At 42.2% G+C, this 20,087-nt stretch overlaps 1 protein-coding gene and 1 long non-coding RNA gene across 2 annotated transcripts; one reads left to right on the top strand and one right to left on the bottom strand.

The window, feature by feature from the left end:
• Positions 1-203: 203 nt before the first annotated feature.
• LOC139830579 (uncharacterized) lies at positions 204-2,359 on the bottom strand. The gene is made up of 3 exons (XR_011743226.1): positions 2,250-2,359; positions 2,041-2,155; positions 204-705 (listed from the first exon to the last, which is right to left on the bottom strand). It is a non-coding gene; the product is annotated as an uncharacterized lncRNA (long non-coding RNA).
• Positions 2,360-6,030: 3,671 nt separating this feature from the next.
• LOC127305047 (uncharacterized) lies at positions 6,031-14,114 on the top strand. The gene is made up of 9 exons (XM_051335476.2): positions 6,031-6,215; positions 6,308-6,462; positions 8,428-8,709; positions 8,984-9,113; positions 9,563-9,670; positions 9,762-9,864; positions 9,946-10,071; positions 11,634-11,827; positions 13,615-14,114. The coding sequence occupies exons 1-9, from the start codon at positions 6,163-6,165 to the stop codon at positions 13,703-13,705; spliced, it is 1,242 nt and encodes a 413-aa protein (XP_051191436.1). The 5' UTR covers positions 6,031-6,162; the 3' UTR covers positions 13,706-14,114.
• The last annotated feature ends 5,973 nt before the right edge of the window (positions 14,115-20,087 follow it).

Raw genomic sequence — 20,087 nt, 5'->3', positions numbered from 1 at the left:
ACCAAATAACCATTTCTTTTTCTGAACCAATATAGTACCCATTATTCTCAACCAATCACTGAGCTGAAACTGCACGCCAAATATTGTTGACACGGCAAGTTTTTATGCGAGCAACCCTCCGAATCCGTAAAGAACGCTCCAAATTCCTCTTTGCATGTTCAATTTTTTTTTTAAAATACTCTATGCCTTCCCGTAACTAGTAAGTGTGCACGTGCAATGCACGTCTCAATATCAAGTAATAAAATTCCAATAACAAATATTTATAAACTACAAAAACCGCTCTTTTATAAGTAGTTTAGATACAAGGGTGGGCACTCTATTTTGATCTTTCATATTATTTTGGTAAGATGTAACCGAGCCTCAGTTACCTAATCAATTTTCATATATGTACATTCCTCTATTAAACTAATTTTCTTGCTAAAATAAGTTATGAAGAATTAGATTATTAAATTACCGCTGAATAGTACTGATTCCACAAAGCACATAGGACATACTTAAGTCACCACTCCTTTACTGAAAGTCCGCAAAGGCTTCTTTGAGAACTTCATTGCCAACAGATCATGCTGCCACGAAACCAACTCAGAGATATAACATGTATGAACATAAATATTTTCCTCTTCTGGAAATTTCTTCAGCCTACAACTGCTTCAAAAACCATGCATGGTCATCTTGGGTCCTATTTGTATTGAGCGTACATGGTAGCTCCTACAAAGAGAATATGCAAACATCAAGATTTGGATGAGGAGGTACGGTGGCCTTTAATGCAAGCCAAGTAGTGAGCATAACAAGGTGTCAAATGCTCAATGCAAGAATTTTATCATAAAGTAAAACTTTATCAAGTTCATTTTTCAGAAACTCATCATGGGACAAAATGTAAAATCAAAATCTTTTCGCATAATTAGAGAACTCTGTTCAGTATGTATGCAGAGATGAGTACATATCAGGTATGTCATTTGTGCACAATATAATATTTCTTTAGCTTTATATACTCTTTCAAATAAAAGATTAAATTCAACGCCAAAATATTTTTATACCCTTCTTCCCAAGTGATAAATTCCATCTAGAACAACAATTGCAGAAATTGTAGTGTCATGCTCATTACGAACTATGCCATAATTGTTTGGCTGAAATGTAGGCCATTTTCAAAATATTTTGGTTGGAAACTTGCAGCTGCTGGAGGGAGATAAAACATGTTGAGCGGACATGGTAGCTCCTACAAAGAGAATATGCAAACATCAGGATTTGGATGAGGAGGTACGGTGGCCTTTAATGGAAGCCAAGTAGTGAACATAACAAGGTGTCAATGCTCAATGAAAGAATTTTATCATAAAGTAAAACTTTATCAAGTTCATTTTTCAGAAACTCATCATGGGACAAAATGTAAAATCAAAATCTTTTCGCATCATTAGAGAACTCTGTTCAGTATGTATGCAGAGATGTGTACATATCAGGTATGTCATTTGTGCACAATATAATATTTCTTTATCTGTATATACTCTTTCAAATAAAAGATTAAATTCAACGCCAAAATCTTTTTATACCCTTCTTCCCAAGTGATAAATTCCATCTAGAACAACAATTGCAGAAATTATAGTGTCATGCTCATTACGAACTATGCCATAATTGTCTAGCTGAATATGTAGGCCATTTTCAAAATATTTTGGTTGGAAACTTGCAGCTGCTGGAGGGAGATAAAACATGCTAGGAGAGTATGCTTAGGAAGGTGGGGTATGTGGTGTAAACTTAACAGGTTATTCGCAACAATAAAAATATGGTGCACTGTTCGACCCCTCCCCAGACAACGCGCAACGCGGGAGCTTCATGCACTGGGCTGACCTTTGGTGCACTCTTGAAAACAATTCACACAACCATTATATCATTCCAATTACACCATAATTCAATGTTATGAACTATAGTATTTGACGTGCGAAAATAGCTGGGCGATGCACACATCTAGCCTATGCATTACTTCCAAAATTTACCTAACCTAACATTGACGAAGAAAAACAAAAGCCTAACGTCTTGCTTACAAAATCTTACCTCACTAAATAATATTCAAATCATCTGCCGATGTTGTGCTGCTCCCAATGCACAGCTAGAATTCAGATACATGTATAGGAGGGGAGTGTGGAGCAACAGTACACAATTCAGATAGCTGGAAACCAAATTGATTAACTAATATTATATCATGGAAAAAACCGAAAAAGAAAGTGATCCATATTTGAACACATAGAAACAGTGAAACTCACCTACGTGCTTTTTCATTGAAGGCGCCAAAATTTGATGAATTTTGAATAGATGAACTTTTGGTATCTTTTAGTGTGCCCGCACGCCATGATTACAGAGCTTCTGTCATATATGTAGGAAAGCGTAAGCACTTCAATATCACGACAACTTAAATTAACCAAAGAACACTACTTGTCACAAACAAACAAAATCAATATCTTGTCCATATCGAATGCAAGTAATGGACAGCAAAAACTATATTATACCTTTAGTGCTAATAATTTAGGAAGTCACACAATAGATGTAAGAAAAAAAATCTGCTGGCAGCTGATACCATCAAGCAATGCGTCAACTCCTTTCTAACCATATAGATATCCCAGTAATCATATACCAATTTTCCACCAAACATATAAAATTGATTTGTAGTAGCTGCGTGTACAATCTAAAAATACAGAACTGCTGCTAGGTTCATACACTGATTGACCATCCAAGATCCAAAGCGGTCAGGGAGCATATACATAGCTTTGAGGAATCACCTCAACATGGAAAATACAGGAAACTATTAGTCTGTGTTCTGCCCTGTAAATGATCATATAGTAACACTAAGCTAAATGCGCTAGTCAGATTTGAACGGAACCCCCCTTTTCCATCAATCATACAATAGGTCAATCACTTTCGACTTGTATGTCTTCCTCGCTCATTCATTCAACGCAATCAGCTCCTATGGTTAAACGAACTATACTGTCCAGAGTATAACAACTATGCTGAGTTATGAGCCATTAAGCATTGTTTCTTATTTTGTCACAATCAAGCAAAAAGTTATGTGGTACTGTCAATTTAACGAATACCTCTTCTGCAGTATCCTCATCAGCTCTACATATCAAACATGAACATGCAATAATTCAAAAGTTTCAGAAGAGTCCATTTTTTAACTGGAAGCACAAAACCATCTACCTTGGATTCCCATGTCCTCCGCGTTCTGAGGGATGATGTCGAGGTAGGAACCGTGACGTCTCCATGTCTTCATCCGCGTCATCAAGATTAAAAATCTGCACCGGCATGAAGAAAGTTCAGAGATCAAAACCTGGACAAACATGAAGAGAGATCAGATATGGGCGCCCTACTTCTGTTCCTCCTCCAGACTCTAGTTGAGGCGTCCAAGTTGAGGTCGAGAGTCGTTCACCGCCGCCTCCTCAATCTTTCGCCTCCTTAATCGCGCCTGTCAGGGAGACTGCAGGGAGTGGTGCAGCGGAGTGCGCGGAGGAGTTGGGGCAGAGAACGTGGACGGCGGCGTACGCGAGGGCGGCGAGGCAACGTGTGGGACAACATGGCGGCTTGCATTTGCCGGCGAGCAGGCTGCCGTGCGCCGGCGAGGTAGTAGGGGAGGTGAGGGCTAGGCGGCCATGCGCGTGGGGCAGTGTAGGGCGGCGGCGTCCTGGCGAGTGTGGAGTGATGGCGGGCGATGCAGCAGAGCGGGAGGCGCATGAGGAGCGGTGAGCGGGGATGTGCAGATCGGTGGCTTGCGCTAGAGCCGTGCGGCCGCGTGTGCGGGGCCGCTGCATTTGCGTGATGAACGTGTGTAGCGGTTTGATTTTTTTTGGTGCCTGAGCGTGGGATCGTGGGTATCTAACACCGGGCGTCTAACACTTTTTTTCTACTAATCTGAACCGGTGGATTAGAGAATTAGACGGCCCTGGTGATTTGGATCTGCCGCTCTCGCTCTTTTTATATTAGTAGAGACTAGGAAAGGTGCCCGTGCGTTGCTACGGGTCTGCACCATTTGATTAACATATAGTCCGTTGACATCTGTGTTTGCTCACCGACTGCGCTCTTACTTTTTTTTCAAAAATTTGTTTAATTTGAGGCAAAACTCATTTTGACACCAGAAAGGTAAAATGTTATCATTTACATTGACTTGGGAATTAAGCACATTAGGACCTACTGAACATAGATCAATGTTTATATCGGCGCCAACAATTTAAACCATATGCATGCTTTTTTGAATGTGCATAAAATTTTCATCAAGGGCATACAGAACAACCATACCTTACCGTACTGGTCATGATCCCAAATCTAATGATGGAAGTTCTTTGTATTTTCGGAGGTTTATGGCCTTATTCATAACACAAGGAAGACATCTCACACTAATAAAAGAAAATTCTGTAGTGCAGCACCAACCAACGTTTGAAGCTGATAACCTGTACCTGGCCCAAAACTATTGATTGCATCTTAGAGCATCCCCACTCGTTGGCGCTCCCCATGCCCAAATCCGGCGAAATTTTTGTCCGGATTGGAGGAAGATTTGGCGTGGGGAGGAGTAGTTTCCCAGTCGTGTGCTCCCCAAGCGGCGTTTCTCGGGGAAAAAGAGGATGGCTCGGGGAATCCGGACGAAAGAGGAGACACGTGGGCGTGGGCGGTTGGTTTAGCTTCATCCGGAGTCCCCGAGCGCTCCCCGGGGGGCCGGGGATGGCATGGGGAGTCCGGATGAAAATAGGCCCAAATCCGGACCAAAACGAGGAACCGGGGGCGTGACTGGGCCGAATTTCGCCGTCCGGATGAAAAAAAGTGGCCGTGGGGGGCTCTGTGGGGAGACGAGTGGAGATGCTCTTAGCCCTTGTGCAACGACGGGTTCTGGACAACCGTAGCCTGATGCATCGAGTTAGATCGGATTATGTCCGCGAACGCCTCACGGGAGACAGAGACGCAGATTAACCAAAAATAATCAACCGAAGGAGACCCATATTTCTTCGTTTGCTGCATCTGTAGCCTGTTGATCAATCTCTTGTGCGCATGGTTAAGGTCGAGGCCTGAGCGCTGTGTAAACCAGACTTTATAACTCTGAAAACAGTAAATCGTGCTATTTAGTGGAACCAAATCCGGCACAGAACCAAAATATGGAGCAACATTCGAGGCACCCTGCTTAGACCCACCCGTCTTGTTCTGCTGCAAATTGTAGTTCTTGCTGATGTACGGCCGCGCAGCAGAGGGCCAGACATCCGGTGCTGTAGTTGGAGTTCGACTGCAACGAAGCAACTCATCCCTGCCTGCGCCTGGCCGGCGCCATTGCAGTCCCTAGCGATCAAGCACAACAGCACGGAGCAGATGTAGATGTGGACCTCCGCCAGCCAGAGCGCTTATCGGCAGCCGTGGCGACGACCGTGAGGGTGTGTCGGTAGGGCTTGGCTCACATTTTTGGACTGCAGATTAGTACATGGGGAAATCGGGGAGCCCTTGTTTTGAGTCAAATTCGAGCGCCAGAGCTCCCCCCCACAACCTCCTCCCTGACGCTCCTATGCTCCACTACACATCTCCGCCCTAGCTCTCCCTCGCGAATCTTGTCCTCTGCGTGCGCGTCTCCATCCTAATTGTGGAGCCGCACGCCGAGCCGGCTGCCGCTGGAGAGGATGTCGTGCACCACGAATCGGCGAGCTCAGCCACCGTGGGCAGCCCTAGAACCTCTCCACTGGAACCTGACAGAGCCCTCCCACCAATTTTTGCACTAAGCGGAACGCCGACGCGAGCACCGCGCGCGCAGCTCCAAGGCGGATAGAGGTTGACCGGTTGAGGGGAACGTGTAGGTGTGGGGACGAAGGATTTTTTTAGATCGAACGATAATGTTTGGATGACTTACCGGTGGCAGTGCAGGTAATTTAAAGGAAATAGAAGGGTAATAAAAAACGGATGAACAAGAAACCTTATTTTCTTTATTATTAGGTATAGATATAGATATAGATTAGTAGAGATTTGTGTTTTCTCGAAAGAAAAAAAAAAGTAAAGTAAACCCGTACTTGTGTAGGCGAAGGGCGGAATTGCGAATTTCGTAAACGCACAGCGCATCTCCTTCTATCTGAAAACCCTAACCCCCTCCTCCGTCTCGCCGCCGATCAGACCCCAAATTCGGACCCGTGTGTCTCCCGGCCCCAGCCGCGCGCCGCCATGCCGGATGTGCAGCCGCTCGTCAGCGACTTCGTCCTCAAGCTCAAGCGCCGGTAAGCAGCTCACCTCCGCGTCCGTTTCCGTGCCGAACAGGCGTTCCTCTGGTGTGCTCATGAATCATGTCTGTGTGTTTGTGTGTGGGCAGTAAGGTGGAGGGGTCGCATGCCGTGGCGCGACAGACGGCGGAGCTGCTGAGGTCAGTGGTGTCGCAGCACCGGATGGGCAGCACTAACCAAGCGGCCGCTCTCGCCGACGCCATCCGCGCCGTCGGGGAGCATCTCATAGCAGCCAATCCCATCGGTGTGCCCATTTTTTTTTCTTTCGAATTGTGACCCCATAACGTTGCTGTTAAACTGGGATGTTATTACTTTTTTTCGGACTTGCTTATTTCCTTTGTGTATCATTGCCTTGCTGTTGCTTGACCCGGTTCAATGCAATTTATTGCTGTGCTAGTGATTTTTTTTTTTTGCTTTGGTCCAAGTGCAAACTCCATTGATTTATCTGTGGGAGCATTTCAATATTTTCAGTTGTGATGCCCTTTTTAAAATTTGTTTAGTATGTGTTCATCTAAATAATGTATTGCATTGTTTACATCTTTATTCTCAAGCTTAGATTCTCCTATGTTTGCCTTTGAGTTGATCAGCCCATTAAATCATTTGGTTTCTGGCTATGGGAAACATATACCTTGCGGCATAGCTGGCTTCTAGCTTATATAGGTTGGCTCAATTTGAAAGTTCTTTTTATATAACCTAGACTTATTGACAGCTTCTTAAAACTTTGTGTCCAATCTATTTCGAATTTTAAATAATGAGTACCATATGGTGAAAATTGTAGAAACTTTGCAACAAATGCACCTAAATCTCCGTACTTTGTACATTGCCTTTTTTGCATTGTTAAATCTAATTTTCCATGATGGGTATTTCCGAGTGTCATGTAATTTAAATTTGGTCAAGTATATCACCAGTTGCATGGTCAATGCCCTAGATATGAGTGATTATGTGACATATCAGTGAACTTTTTTTTGCGAAAAATCCAACGATTTATTAGTAATCATCAACAGTAGTACAAAGCTCACCAGATGGTACTCATTATTAATAATCATCTAAAAGTATAAAAAATTACAAATAGGTCTTTGGACCACCTAGCGAAGACTACAAGCAATAAAGCAAGCCCAAGGCTTGCCGAAGCTTTTCGTAGTAGAGCTTGTTGATAGTAGACAAATGGGAAGTCGTCATGCTAAGACCCCAAAGGACCAACACACTACCATCACTAAAGACGAGAACCATAGATCGGAAGAGCAAAACTTGCAACCACACCAACTGGCACGAACACTGACCGGATTGGAAGACAACTCCACACTCCTTCCGCCGGCGCTAGCCGCACTGCCGGAACGGAGATAGGTCAGGGAGGACCTTATTTTGACTTCTGGACGTAGCTGCCACCTCAACATTCTGAAGAAGAAACTGCAAATATCTAAAAAATAGAACGGAAACCCCCCGCCTGGGAGAGGCTGTTGTCCGCCACACCTCCAAGGCCCCAAGGCCACCGGAGGCGGGGTGAACTGGCAGCATCTTCAGTGAGGGGGACGGAACCCTAGATTGATGTGAACTTGATTCACTGATATGTAAGTTCTAATTTGTAGTTGTCACTTTCGTTGTAAACTGCCAAAGTAAATTTCTGCGGTACATGCTGAAACCTAGTAGGGCACTTGCATACTTTCTTTAACTAGAAATCCTAAGTTTGAGAACTAATTATTAGAAGATAATTACCTGCTAAACAAGGTACAACTTGTGTGAACATGACAGATACAAGGCAAAATAGTTAGATTGTAAACGTAGCATTCCAGTGAAAACCCATTAGTCATACGGCTTACTTCAGCTGAAGAAATTGATTTGGCTATCTGCTTCCTCCAGGTTTAGGCTGGAGGAGAACATAGACGCCCCCCCCCCACCCCCCCCCATACTCTTTCTCTTGGTGAATATATGTAGTAGTTTAGAACTTACATAGTTCTGGTAGTATAGGCTGTTAACATTTCATCTGTAGCTAGATATCAGTCTGCAAGTTTCATGGATATTTCAGTTGCTGAATCGGGCAATGGTCAAACAAAGGATGATTTCGTCATAGCAAATTGTACCCTTACTCCCTTACTAGAGGGTGGAACAGTAGCACTTATTGTGCAGCTTCAGTTTCATGTATAGTGAAATAATCTGTGGAGCAGCTAAAATTAGCTTCAATATTTCTGAAATCTTTCTTGTCTTTTTGCAGAGCTTGCTGTTGGAAACATTGTGAGACGTGTCTTGCATATAATAAAAGAGGAAGACATATCTTCTACAGCAGTTGGTATCGAAGGTCTTTCTATAACTGCTGTCAGTGACGATGAATATGACAGTGGAAATGATGACCGTCCTACCTTATCGGCTGCTGTTCTTGCGTCCCATGCTAGAAACACTCTTCGGGCACCTTCATTGCAGACTCTCCTGGATGATATTCCTGTGAGCACTGCCCTTTCACACTCTGCATCATCAGCTGGGGATTCTGATGGGAAAAGTAAATACATAATCTCAAGAATTTTTGTTCTCTTTTTATACCACATCTGAACATGCATTTATAGTTATTATTCTTTTTATTTTTGAATCATCTACTTATATAATCTACCTGAACAGGTGTTCTTTTCTATTTATTTATTTTGGATTCATCTTGTGTTTAAGAAATCATCAAATTATAGATATATTCTCAAGTTTATGACACCTTTTCAGGGCTTTTTCTTTCCAATTATTTTGTTACTGTTAACACTGAACTTCTGCATCTTCCATGTAAGCAGCTGGAGATAAGAGCTTGAAAACTCGGAAACTAAAGCATGATGTTATTGCTGCCATTGGTGACCTTATTGAGGAGATAGATACATGTTATGACCAGATTTCTGAGCAAGCGGTTGAACTTATTCACCAAAAGTACGATCCCGTTGAGATTAACTAATCAGTAGTATGTGAAATATTAAATGATGGAAAACATTTTTGAGCTTTTGCATAGCAATGTCGATAAGGTTGACATGTGTATTATGAAAGTGCATGTGCCCAGTGGTAAATGGGTAAAATTCCTCTTAATTATTTAGTTGATTACACTACATTCTATTACAAAAATCAATCTAAAGCAGCAATCTTGTCTATTTTGTTTCTTCTGTCCTGAACTACTCTATCTCAATAGATAAATTTTAACCTACCAAAGTTCGCTTGGACTTGGTTGCTGTGTAGGTGTTAACTAAATTTATAACGCTCGTTAGTCTTTATTAATATATATAAATATACAGCGACACTTCTTAATACCTATGATCATCTGAAACATCTTTCTTTTTATGGTTCAAATACCAATTGTGCCTAATTAATATTTTTGTTTTTTCCAGTGAGGTCATCCTAACTCTAGGTCGTTCAAGAACCGTGAAAGAGTTTCTGTATGCTGCAAAAGAGAAGAAGCGATCTTTTCGTGTATTTGTTGCTGAAGGTGCTCCAAGGTTTGCGCACCTTGCCATTGTGAACCAATTATTTCTTGTGCTTCAAATCTTATCGCTTGATTCACTATTGCTGTTTCAATGCTTTAATCAGGTACCAGGGACATGTTCTTGCGAAAGAGCTGGTTGAGAAAGGGGTACAGACTACTGTTATAACTGATTCAGCTGTTTTTGCTATGATCTCTCGAGTGAACATGGTATGTATATAGGGCTATTATTATTGTTTAGACATCTTTGTTTCTATTACAACTTCAATTAACTCCTGATCCATCTTGTAGGTTATCGTTGGAGCTCATGCAATAATGGCAAATGGTGGAGTCATTGCACCAATTGGGATGAATATGGTTGCTCTTGCTGCTCAAAGGCATGCTGTGCCCTTTGTTGTGGTTGCTGGCAGTCATAAGGTTTATTTCTATATGCTATGAATTGAATTGGCATGTCTATTGCAATGTTTTCGGGTGTGTTTGGATCGTGGGCCAAATTATACCGTACCCATTTTTTGGTCATGAACAAAAGGTTGGCTCTTGTTTGGATAAAGGATTATGAGTCAGAAGACTAGTCTATGAGCCCTATCTTGACTGTCAACTAGCTTGTTCGACTCGACTAGTTCATACAGTTGAGCGGTTGAGCGACTAGTCGTGGACTAGTATAGATTAGTTGTGGTATTTGAGCCGATCGACTCAATTTTGGCATGGATAACTGTCTAGAGGCATCCATGGAAATTAAGAAAAAATCCGCAACTTGTTAAATACAAGGAATTTTAGAGCTATGGAGCAATATATTGATGCATAGGATGAAGCTGAAGTTCAAAGACATCATTTCATCATGTAGACAAGATAATTTGAGGCCTACGACATGAACCTCTAGGTTCTAGCATTGTTATGTTATGTACCTTGTGTTGAGCTTATGTCAATTTTAGTTATTAAATTTCCTAGTATTTTGTACTAGGCACTGTTGAAGTACATGTCGACTAGTCAGGCAGTATAGACTAGTCACGATTAGTCTATGAGCCGGTAACCGGACGACTCGGCTCGACTCGTAATCCTTGGTTTGGACAGTTGCCAACTTTTTGGGATGCCAGTGCTCCACTACCAACTCTAGTTAATATTTTAGCAAATGTTGGCCAACTTGTCGGCAAAGAAAAGCACAACAATTTTTTTGGCTAGCCAAATTTCCAAATTTGTTAGGGAAATCTTGGGCAAAAACCAAACCGACCCTTCATCTTAAGCAACTAAAAATAATGATATATGCTTTCCTTTATTCTAGAGGCCTATTTTCTGGTCAATATCAGTTGTGGTTTCTTTGGATTCTGATTAAATTGTGTGTGTTCTACTGTTTTAAAGCGATTTGTTCCATTGTCTAGTAACATGGAGGGTAAAAGTTGTTTAGTCATGGCGCGACAGCATGCATGTCAGCAAAATATCATTGTAATTGTGCCTCAACCAAATATTATCACTGCATTAAATTCCAACAAACAAATGTGTTGTGAACTAGTCACTTATTCTTCTCCGCACATGTTCTGGCAATATCAGCTGTCGGGACTTCGCTTTAATACTTCTATTTTAGATTCTTTAGTTGTTATCTTTGCTCTTCTTGTCTGGTTTAATGTATTCAGGAGAATGGTTTTCTTTAGCATATGAACTAGACAACCTGATTTCGTGTTCTCCAGTTGTCAACTAAACCTTGCTCTGGTGAGCAATAACCTTGTGGCCTCTGACAGATGACAACACCAAGCAGTATTTGACTGCTGAGCTACCCCACTTAAATCATCTGTAGAAGGTGTATATGCTTTAAAACCTATGATTATTCCTGTTAGTAAGAATGTAGTTAGTTAAAGCGCAAGAGTTGCATTAACCCAGTCTGTGGTATAATAATGTTTGTCTGTTTTTTTCTCTGTTCCTCTATTTTTATATTTTTGCCAACTTCTATGTCTCACAGTAGAAACTTAATATTCTTCAATTCGCAGTTGTGTCCTTTATATCCACACAACCCAGAGGTTTTACTCAATGAGCTTAAATCACCATCTGATTTGCTTGACTTCGGCGAGTTCTCGAATTGCATGAATTTCAGTACTCAGGATGGTACTCCTCTCCTAGATGTTGTCAATCCAACATTCGACTATGTGCCACCGAAGCTCGTCAGCCTTTTTGTCACTGATAGGTAAGTTCTTTCTGCACCTATTTGTTAGCATGCAAACAAAGTTTCTTGTACACCTCTCTACTCTTGCAAACAATGTTCAGGAATTTGTTAACTGGTAACGGCTCGCTCGGCCACTGCATAGCGATTAATCGGCCAATTCGCCAGTTAATCGGCCGATTAATCGGGTAATCAGCATTTATCGGCTACTCAGTGAGCCACTGAGTAGCGATTAACTGGCCATTTAATCGGTGATTTGGCTGAATTCTTGAACAATGCTTGCAAAGAAGTTATGTTTGTGGCAGCTTGCTTTGGGAGTGAAGTATGGAAGAATACACAGTGAGAATATTGTGTAGTTTCAGTGTTATGAAATCGTACTTATATTTTGTAATATCCTTTTGTACTAACTTAACTTTTTTTTAGGAACTAAGAACTATGATTTACAATCGTTAATTAGAAATTTAGGAATGGGTCATGTCTTATCTGTGTGTGGTGTGGTAGATTCTAACTCCTCTTCGTCTCGGATGAGGCACTACTAGGAATTAGGCTATCCTCGGTGCACCAAAATTGCCTATCCCCCCGGCGCACCAAGCCGCGCCAGTGGTATCGCCTTATCGCCGACGCACCACCTGGTCCGTCGGCAGTAACTCGACTTATCGCCGGCGCATGTCTTGGTCCACCGATAGTAAGATGATGTGTTCTTCACGTTCTTCACAGTGGCCAGCAAGGGTTGTGGAGTTGAGTCACCGGACGGGAGGTTGCCGGCGAGCTTGAGGAGGTGGTCGTCGGAGGGTCGCTGGAAGGAGGTCCTGACGAGGTTAAGGAGGTGTGGTCACCAGAGGGAGGTCCCGACGAGGTTGAGGAGGTGGTCACCGGAGGAAGCTCGCCGGCTTGAGGTGGTCACCGGGGTGAGGAGGTGCGGATTGAGGAGGAGGAGGAGGATGGAAAGAGGAGGAGGAGGAGGGGAGAGAGAGAGAGAGAGTGAGAAAGAAGAAGAGGCTGGTGGGCTGGTTTTGCATATGATGGTGCGCCGGGGGTAATTTTTTTTATTTTTTTCATCAAAATCTAAAAGCTGAAAGAAGTCCTATTTCTGTTTTGAATTTGGCGAATCCAAAAATTGTCTAAACAACGGATAGGAAATTTTGTGTAGATACATTTTGATATAAAAAAGTTATTCATCGGAGGTCGTATGCAACCAGAAATCCCGTTTTACCGAAACATGATGCCATTTTGTATAATATATCAAAATTCAAGTTTTTAAATTTTCACTAAAACTAGATGACATAACACATGGGCATCTGGAAGGATTTTATTTTTTGAATTTTCTATCATTTTCTTCTATTTTTTCGAAAACTGAAAAGGTGATCCACGGGGGTGATGGTGTTGTATGTGGAGGGAAAAATATGTGCCCGCTTTACCGCTGGTGCGCCGGTGGTACTTGTACTACCAACGTGGTGGTGCGCCGACGCCCGGCAGTAACGTAGCCTCTGATTTTTGGGCTGGCCCGAACCTGGCCGACCCTTATCACCGGCGCACATATCCGTTGCTGCGCTGGCGGTATTTGAGTACCACCGGCGCCCCATAAAGTAGGTGCGCCGGTGGCAAATACCACCGGCGTGCACCTTTTTTGGTCCGCCGGCAGCAAATACCACCGGCGAGCACCTTTTCTGGTTGTCCTATTTGAAGAGATGATATATTGTTTAATGTTCTGAATGGAAAATTAAATCTGGGACACTAAATGACTCGTCCATTGTTTTTTAAAATTTTCTGTAAGCTGTTTGCTAACATCCTTACCAATCTTTCCTCAACAGTGGTGGGCACAGTCCATCATATATATACCGGCTTATTTCTGAGTACTACTCAGCTGATGATTTGGGAGTACGGCGGATGTCATCGTCTTGAAAGAACACAAGGCAGTGTGTTATATTATGAAGATAATATGGGATCTTGGTTAAACCCAAGCAACGTTGCCGCACTCGTCGCAGTATGCTGTTTTGCCTGTAGAGTTGGAGGCTGCCATCTTAAGTGGAATTTGCTGGTTTGTCCTCCAAGTTCAGTTGTGTAATTACTGTCAGATTGAGGAGATAAATGCAAGCATGCTCCTTGAGATAGTTAACTTTATGGCTTCTTTTCTGTGTTACCGCTGAGGCAATGGGGTCAGGGCTCAGCCGTTTAATGAATGAACTGTATAAACTATAGAAGCTAGATATATGTGATGCAGAGTGCACAGTGCTGCAGTTTCTCTAAGAGCGGAGAGCTGCTCTAGCACATATTTTGTTGGCTGCGTTTCGAAAAACATTATACTTTCGCACTTGCTTGTGTTGGTTTTGGAGATTCAAACTGTGTGCAAGAGAGCGCTGCTTTTCAGATGAATGAATACCATGCATAAACTATGTTTACCGTGATACAAAAAGTTTGCCTAGGGAGCAGTTCATTCTCTAATAGACATGTGAACTGCGTTACTAGTAACCATATAATCTTGCAACGTTAAGTGCCCATAAAAAATGTACTAGCTACAACAATTAAACTCGTTTTTGTGTCCGTGCACTTGGACAATTCCATGCCCCTCAGAAAGGGAAAATTTCGGCGACCTGGATGGACAGTAGCAGGCTTTGCTCCGGCAGGGTGGGCTCTGATGCCAATGGCGGCAGGGAGAAGTGCCCATAGGTAGAGCTCCAGCTGCGGAGCTCTCTCATGGCCACCAATGCTGGGACGGTGTTCCTGAAGATGCCCTGCTCTGTTGCAATGGGAGCCATCTCGACTGAAGAAGTACAAACATGGAAAGCAAGGTAGTATAAGACTCATACAATGAGCACGTATGGAGGAGATGTTTCATCAGAACCAATGGCATGGTGATGTTCAGTCATGCCATAGGTTCTGATCAATCATTTCCTGACACTATGATTACCGGTTACAATCATCGGTCTAGTTCAATCAGAAACAACACAATCCAGAACAAACTAGCGCGACTCATTTCGCACAGCAATCGCAACATGCTAAATCCCAGCACAAAAAACCCTTCCCCTCTATGCATGCACAGTAAGATCTGGCAGTTTCACGAATCCAAAGCCTGGTCTACGAAGGATCTACCGCAATCCGATAGTAGAGTAACAGATCTAAGCAAATCGAGACCGTGAAAAGTAAGAACTGGACAAGAACAGCAAGAAATGGGGACGAACACCTTGCAAACATCAATCCGAACGCTATCCTAACGGAAACTCTACCAGATCTAATGTGCATGTCGTCGCAAATGCCCGAGAATGGCATGTTCTGCCAGAACGAGTACAAAGGTGAGAAGGAGAGGTCGTTACCGCCATTGTTCCGACCGAGGACGAGCTCGAGGTCACGGGCGAAGTCGAGATGCCTATGAATACTGCGGAGCAGCTTGCGGCCGATGTCGCGGTGCTTCTCGCCGAGGTCTCCTCCTCCGGTACTGGTGCTCCTCCATACGGTGGTCCAGCGGATTGATCGGCGGGAGGGGAACCGCCGGGTGATGTGACAATTTGGAGGAGGTGAGTGTGGTCGCGAGTGAGAGGAAGGAGAGGGGTTCGGTGAGGGTAATTATGACGCGTGTTCCTGAAGGGACGCGGCGTTTCCGCCTCCCTTCTCCACGCGTGCAGCATTCTAGCCGCAACGGGCCTGGCCTCGGAGAAACTTCTATTCCGGGTGTTCCTCCAGGGCCTGTCCCAGGGGTGATTTAAAACCCGGTTCATGCAATAACGCAGTGGTGTGCAGGCATCCAAACGGATCAAAATTTGTTGGACCGATACGAGCCAAGGTCCATTCAGCCTACCAAACACGCCCTTGACGCTCACATCCACGACTAAATCTAAATCTAAATCGGATGAACCGGAATGCGTGAAGGCAAAACACGCACGATGACTAGCTAGCTGTTTCACATCACTTTGGCATTTGTGAACTTAAAATGCTTCTAATTCACAAAACATGTGCTAAAATTGGCTCAAAATTTCCCGGAATGGATAATGAAATATATATCATTTACTAGAATATTTTCAATTTTTCAGGAAAGTTGGAATTTTCATTTTAAAATTTTGAACAAAAACTAGAAATGTTGCTTATTCACAAACCGTATGTGCAAATTGGCTGAAACTTTCCCATAATGAATAGTACAACATATATATGATTTACTGGAATATTTACAATTTTTTCTAGAAAATTCAAATTTTCAGTTTTAAATTTCGGACAGAAACTTGAAATGTTGCTTATTCACAAACCGTATGTTAAAATTGGCTGAAACTTTCCCATAATGAATAGTACAATGTATATGGTTTATTGGAATATTTTCAAAATTTCCTGGAAAATTCGAATTTTCAATGTTAAATTTCGAACATAAACTTAAAATGTTTCTTATTCACAGACCGTATGTTCAAATTGGCTGAAACTTGCCCAGAATGAAGAGTACAATGTATATGATTTACCGTTTTTTTTTTCAATTTTTCTGGGAATTTTGATGCATTTCTAATATTTCGAGCATTTTAGTAGGCTTTCAGCAACATGTTTCGAGCATTTTAGTAGGATTTCAGCAAAGGGTAGTAGAGGTTCATAACATTCCAAGCACTTGAGGTTGGAAGTCGGTTAAATATCATTCAGATTTTGTAGCTACAAGTGGTACCGAAGAAAATACTATAATTAGCACCCCGAAAATACACTTAGGCCTCCGGGGATCACGTTTTTTTAATCTACATCACATTAATTATCTGTCTGATACGCTTGCACACGTATCTATAATATTTGATGCACCATGCTTGTTTTACATCAATTTATATATGTTTTGTTTACATTTCGTTGCACTTTTATACATTTTTCAGCACTAACCTATTGATAAGATGCCACATTGCTAGTTCCCCGTTTTCTGCTGTTTTGTATTTCAGAAAATTTGTACAAGAAATATTCTCGAAATCGGACGAAACAAAAGCCGAAGATCTTATTTTTACGTAACGAAGACGAAGTCTTCAGGGGGGAAGAAGAGGCGCCACAGGGCGGCCATACCAGGCCTAGGCGCGGCCTAGGCCATGGCCGCGCCTAGGGTGGTCAGGCCCCCCTGGCCTCCACCGACCTCGCCCTTCCGCCTATAAGAAGCCCCCCCCCCCCCCCCCCCGACGCGTGAACCCTAAATCAATGAGCCTCCATCCACGAAAAGTTCTGTAGCTTCGCCGCCGCTGAAGACAAGATTCAGAGATAGAAGTCTCTGTTCCGGCACCCTGTCGGGATGGGGAATCGCCCCCAGAGCCATCTCCACCGACTCCACCGTCATCTCCATCGATGTTGTTGACTCCCACGATGAGGAGTGAGTAGTTCTCCCCTGAGGCTGAGGGCTTTACCGGTAGCTATGTGGTCTATCTATCTCTCCATGTATGATCTTTATATGATCATGAGCTTTGTAATCTAGTTGAATAAGTAGATGTTATTCTTCAACTATTGTGCTACTCAAGTGGTTTTATTATGTGATCTCCGGGGACATCTTGTACAACGGTGTGAAGGTGACAGTGTGCACACCGTGTTTGTTTCTTAAGCTTAATTTACAGAAATACTTATGAATTGTGGTGACTAGTTAGTACCATCTTTGTACGCTCAAAGTGACAGCGTGGGTCGTCCATAGATTGGGAATGTGAACTTTAAGGAGTGCTTATGCATCCCTACGCAGTGAATTTGTGTTTATTATCAAACCGAAGAGTGGTTCAGAGTAGCGTAGTGAAGTGATAATATCTATGTATTCAATTATGATATCATTGTTGAGAGTGTCCACTAGTGAAAGTATGATCCCCAGGCCTTGTTTCCAAGCATTGAAACAACGTTTACAACCAGTTCTGATACATGTTTGCTTGCTGCAATTTTTATTTCAGATTGCAATTACTACTCATAATCATCCATATTACTTGTATTTCACTATCTCTTCGCCCAACTAGTGCACCTATACACCTGACAAGTATATTGGGTGGGTTGGGTGCACAGGAGACTTCTTGTATCGTAATTGCAGGGTTGTTCGAGAGGGATATCTTTGACCTCTACCTCCTTGAGTTCGATAAACCTTGGGTGATCCACTTAAGGGAAACTTGTTGCTGTTCTACAAACCTCTGCACTTGGAGGCCCAACACTGTCTACAAGAATAGAAGCGTGCATAGTCATCAAGCTCTTTTCTGGCGCCGTTGCCGGGGAGGGAAGGTAAAAGGTACTCATATCCTCTGGCTACTAAGTCTTTTACTTGCTGGTGAGTGCTCGAAGTTATTTCCTTTAGATTCCGCAATTACATCTTTTTGTTCTTATTTTTATTTTCACTAGTTAGGCTTAATGGAAAACAACAACAAAATTAGAGAGCTTTATAGTATTTATCTTGAGTTAGGACATGAGGTGTTTGAAGAGAAAATTTAAAAACCTATGGAACTTTACTTGCATGCTTGTAGCAATGTTATTAGTATGAATTCTTTGAACACCATTATTGCTAATTCTATGGAAAAGTCTAAGCTTGGGGCCAGCTTTAGAGGAGGAAATTTGCTATGATGATACTATGCCTCCAATATATGATGATTACAATGATGATTATGTTATTTTCAGTCCACCTACTATTGATGAAAATTAATTATGATTACAATATGCCTCCTATATTTGATGATTATGGTGATGAGAATAATAATGATAGCTATTTTGTTGAATTTTCTCCCACTACTATTAATAAGAATGACTATGCTTATGTGGGGAGTAATAATTATCTTATGCATGTGGCTCATGATAAGAATGTTTTATGTGACATTTATATTGTTGATTTTATTCATGATGCTACTGAAAGTTATTACGAGAGAGGAAAATATGGTTGTATAAGTTTTCATGGCACTAAAAAACCTCTCTATATGCTGAAAGTTTTGAAGTTACTCTTGTTTTATCTTCCTATGCTTGTCACTTTGTTCTTTGTGGATTTATTTGTGTACAAGATTCCTATGCATAGGAAGTGGGTTAGACTTAAAATGTGTTTCATATTTGCTCCTTGATGCTCTCTTTTGCTTCAATTCATATTTCTTATGTGAGCATCTTCTCAAACTACTGCGCCTAGCTGAAAGGCGTCAAAGAAATCACTCTTGGGAGATAACCCATGTTTTATTTCTGTAATTTTTCTTTTGTTGAGTCTTGGAAGTTATTACCTCTGTAATAACCTCTCCTTATCATTTTTATTTCCTTTTTGTGCCAAGAATAGCCTCTAATAGGAAGAAAGTAGGATTTTGGAAGTTGTTGTCCTGAAACAAATTCTGTGCTGTCACCAAAAAATTCGTATTCCCAGCCGGAACATAATTTTGAGCTGCCAATATTTGAGCATATGCCCAGGTTATTATCTAACTTTTTTTAGTTGAGCACTTTTCGATCTGAGCAACAGAAGATTTTTGAAAAAATCAATCTTTACCTGCTGTTCTTTTTTGACAGATTTTTGCCACTATTTGCATTTGCCTCCTAATCTCTTTCTTTTTGAGTTCTTTCAAGAGAAGAGCTTTTTGAAGAATTTGCTACAGTAGCTAATATTTTAATAGATGTTTTATATATGTTAGAACTGAACCCAAATGGATTTGTTATTTTGATTGCACTAATGCTGCTAATAAGAATTGTGTGAAGTTTTGTATGAAGGAAGTTTTCAATTGTAGGGAGAGAAGAATGATGTAATGAGATGAAGTATGGACAAAATCTCAAGCTTGGGGATGCCTTGGTTAATGTACTAGGACGTCGCCTAGAGGGGGGGGGGGGGTGAATAGGTGGTGTATAAAAACTTCTACTTGAGAGCTAAACTAGGCGGAATAAAACTACACATGTGTTTACTAGTTTTGCTCAAAGCCTATCAACTAGGGGTTTGCCTAAGAGCACCAATAACCTATGCTAGCATGATGAGCAACAAGGTGATAACAAGATAGGTATAGCATCAAGTATGATAGATATCACAATGTAAAGCGCATAGGTAAAGGAGCTTGGGTTGAGAAGTAACCGGTGCACGACGAGACAACGATGTATCCCGAAGTTCACACCCAAGGGTGCTACGTCTCCATTGGAGCGGTGTGGAGGCACGAGGCACTCCAATGAGCCACTATGGACACCGTATTCTCCTCTAGCCTTTCCTCCAAGGGGGAAAGCCTCGATCCACTAAGGGACCCTTGAGGGTGGTCACTGAACCCGTACAAGCTTGGGAAAACTCCCAAATATCAAGCTTGAGGCAACTCCACAACACGGAGGCTCTCAAGTACAAGGCCACAATGTCACACCCCAACTTTTGCAACCATGTTTTGTTGTC

The sequence above is a fragment of the Lolium perenne genome, chromosome 1 (assembly GCF_019359855.2).
Source record: "Lolium perenne isolate Kyuss_39 chromosome 1, Kyuss_2.0, whole genome shotgun sequence".
Taxonomy (NCBI): domain Eukaryota; kingdom Viridiplantae; phylum Streptophyta; class Magnoliopsida; order Poales; family Poaceae; genus Lolium; species Lolium perenne.
This window is presented reverse-complemented; position numbering and strand designations above follow the sequence as displayed.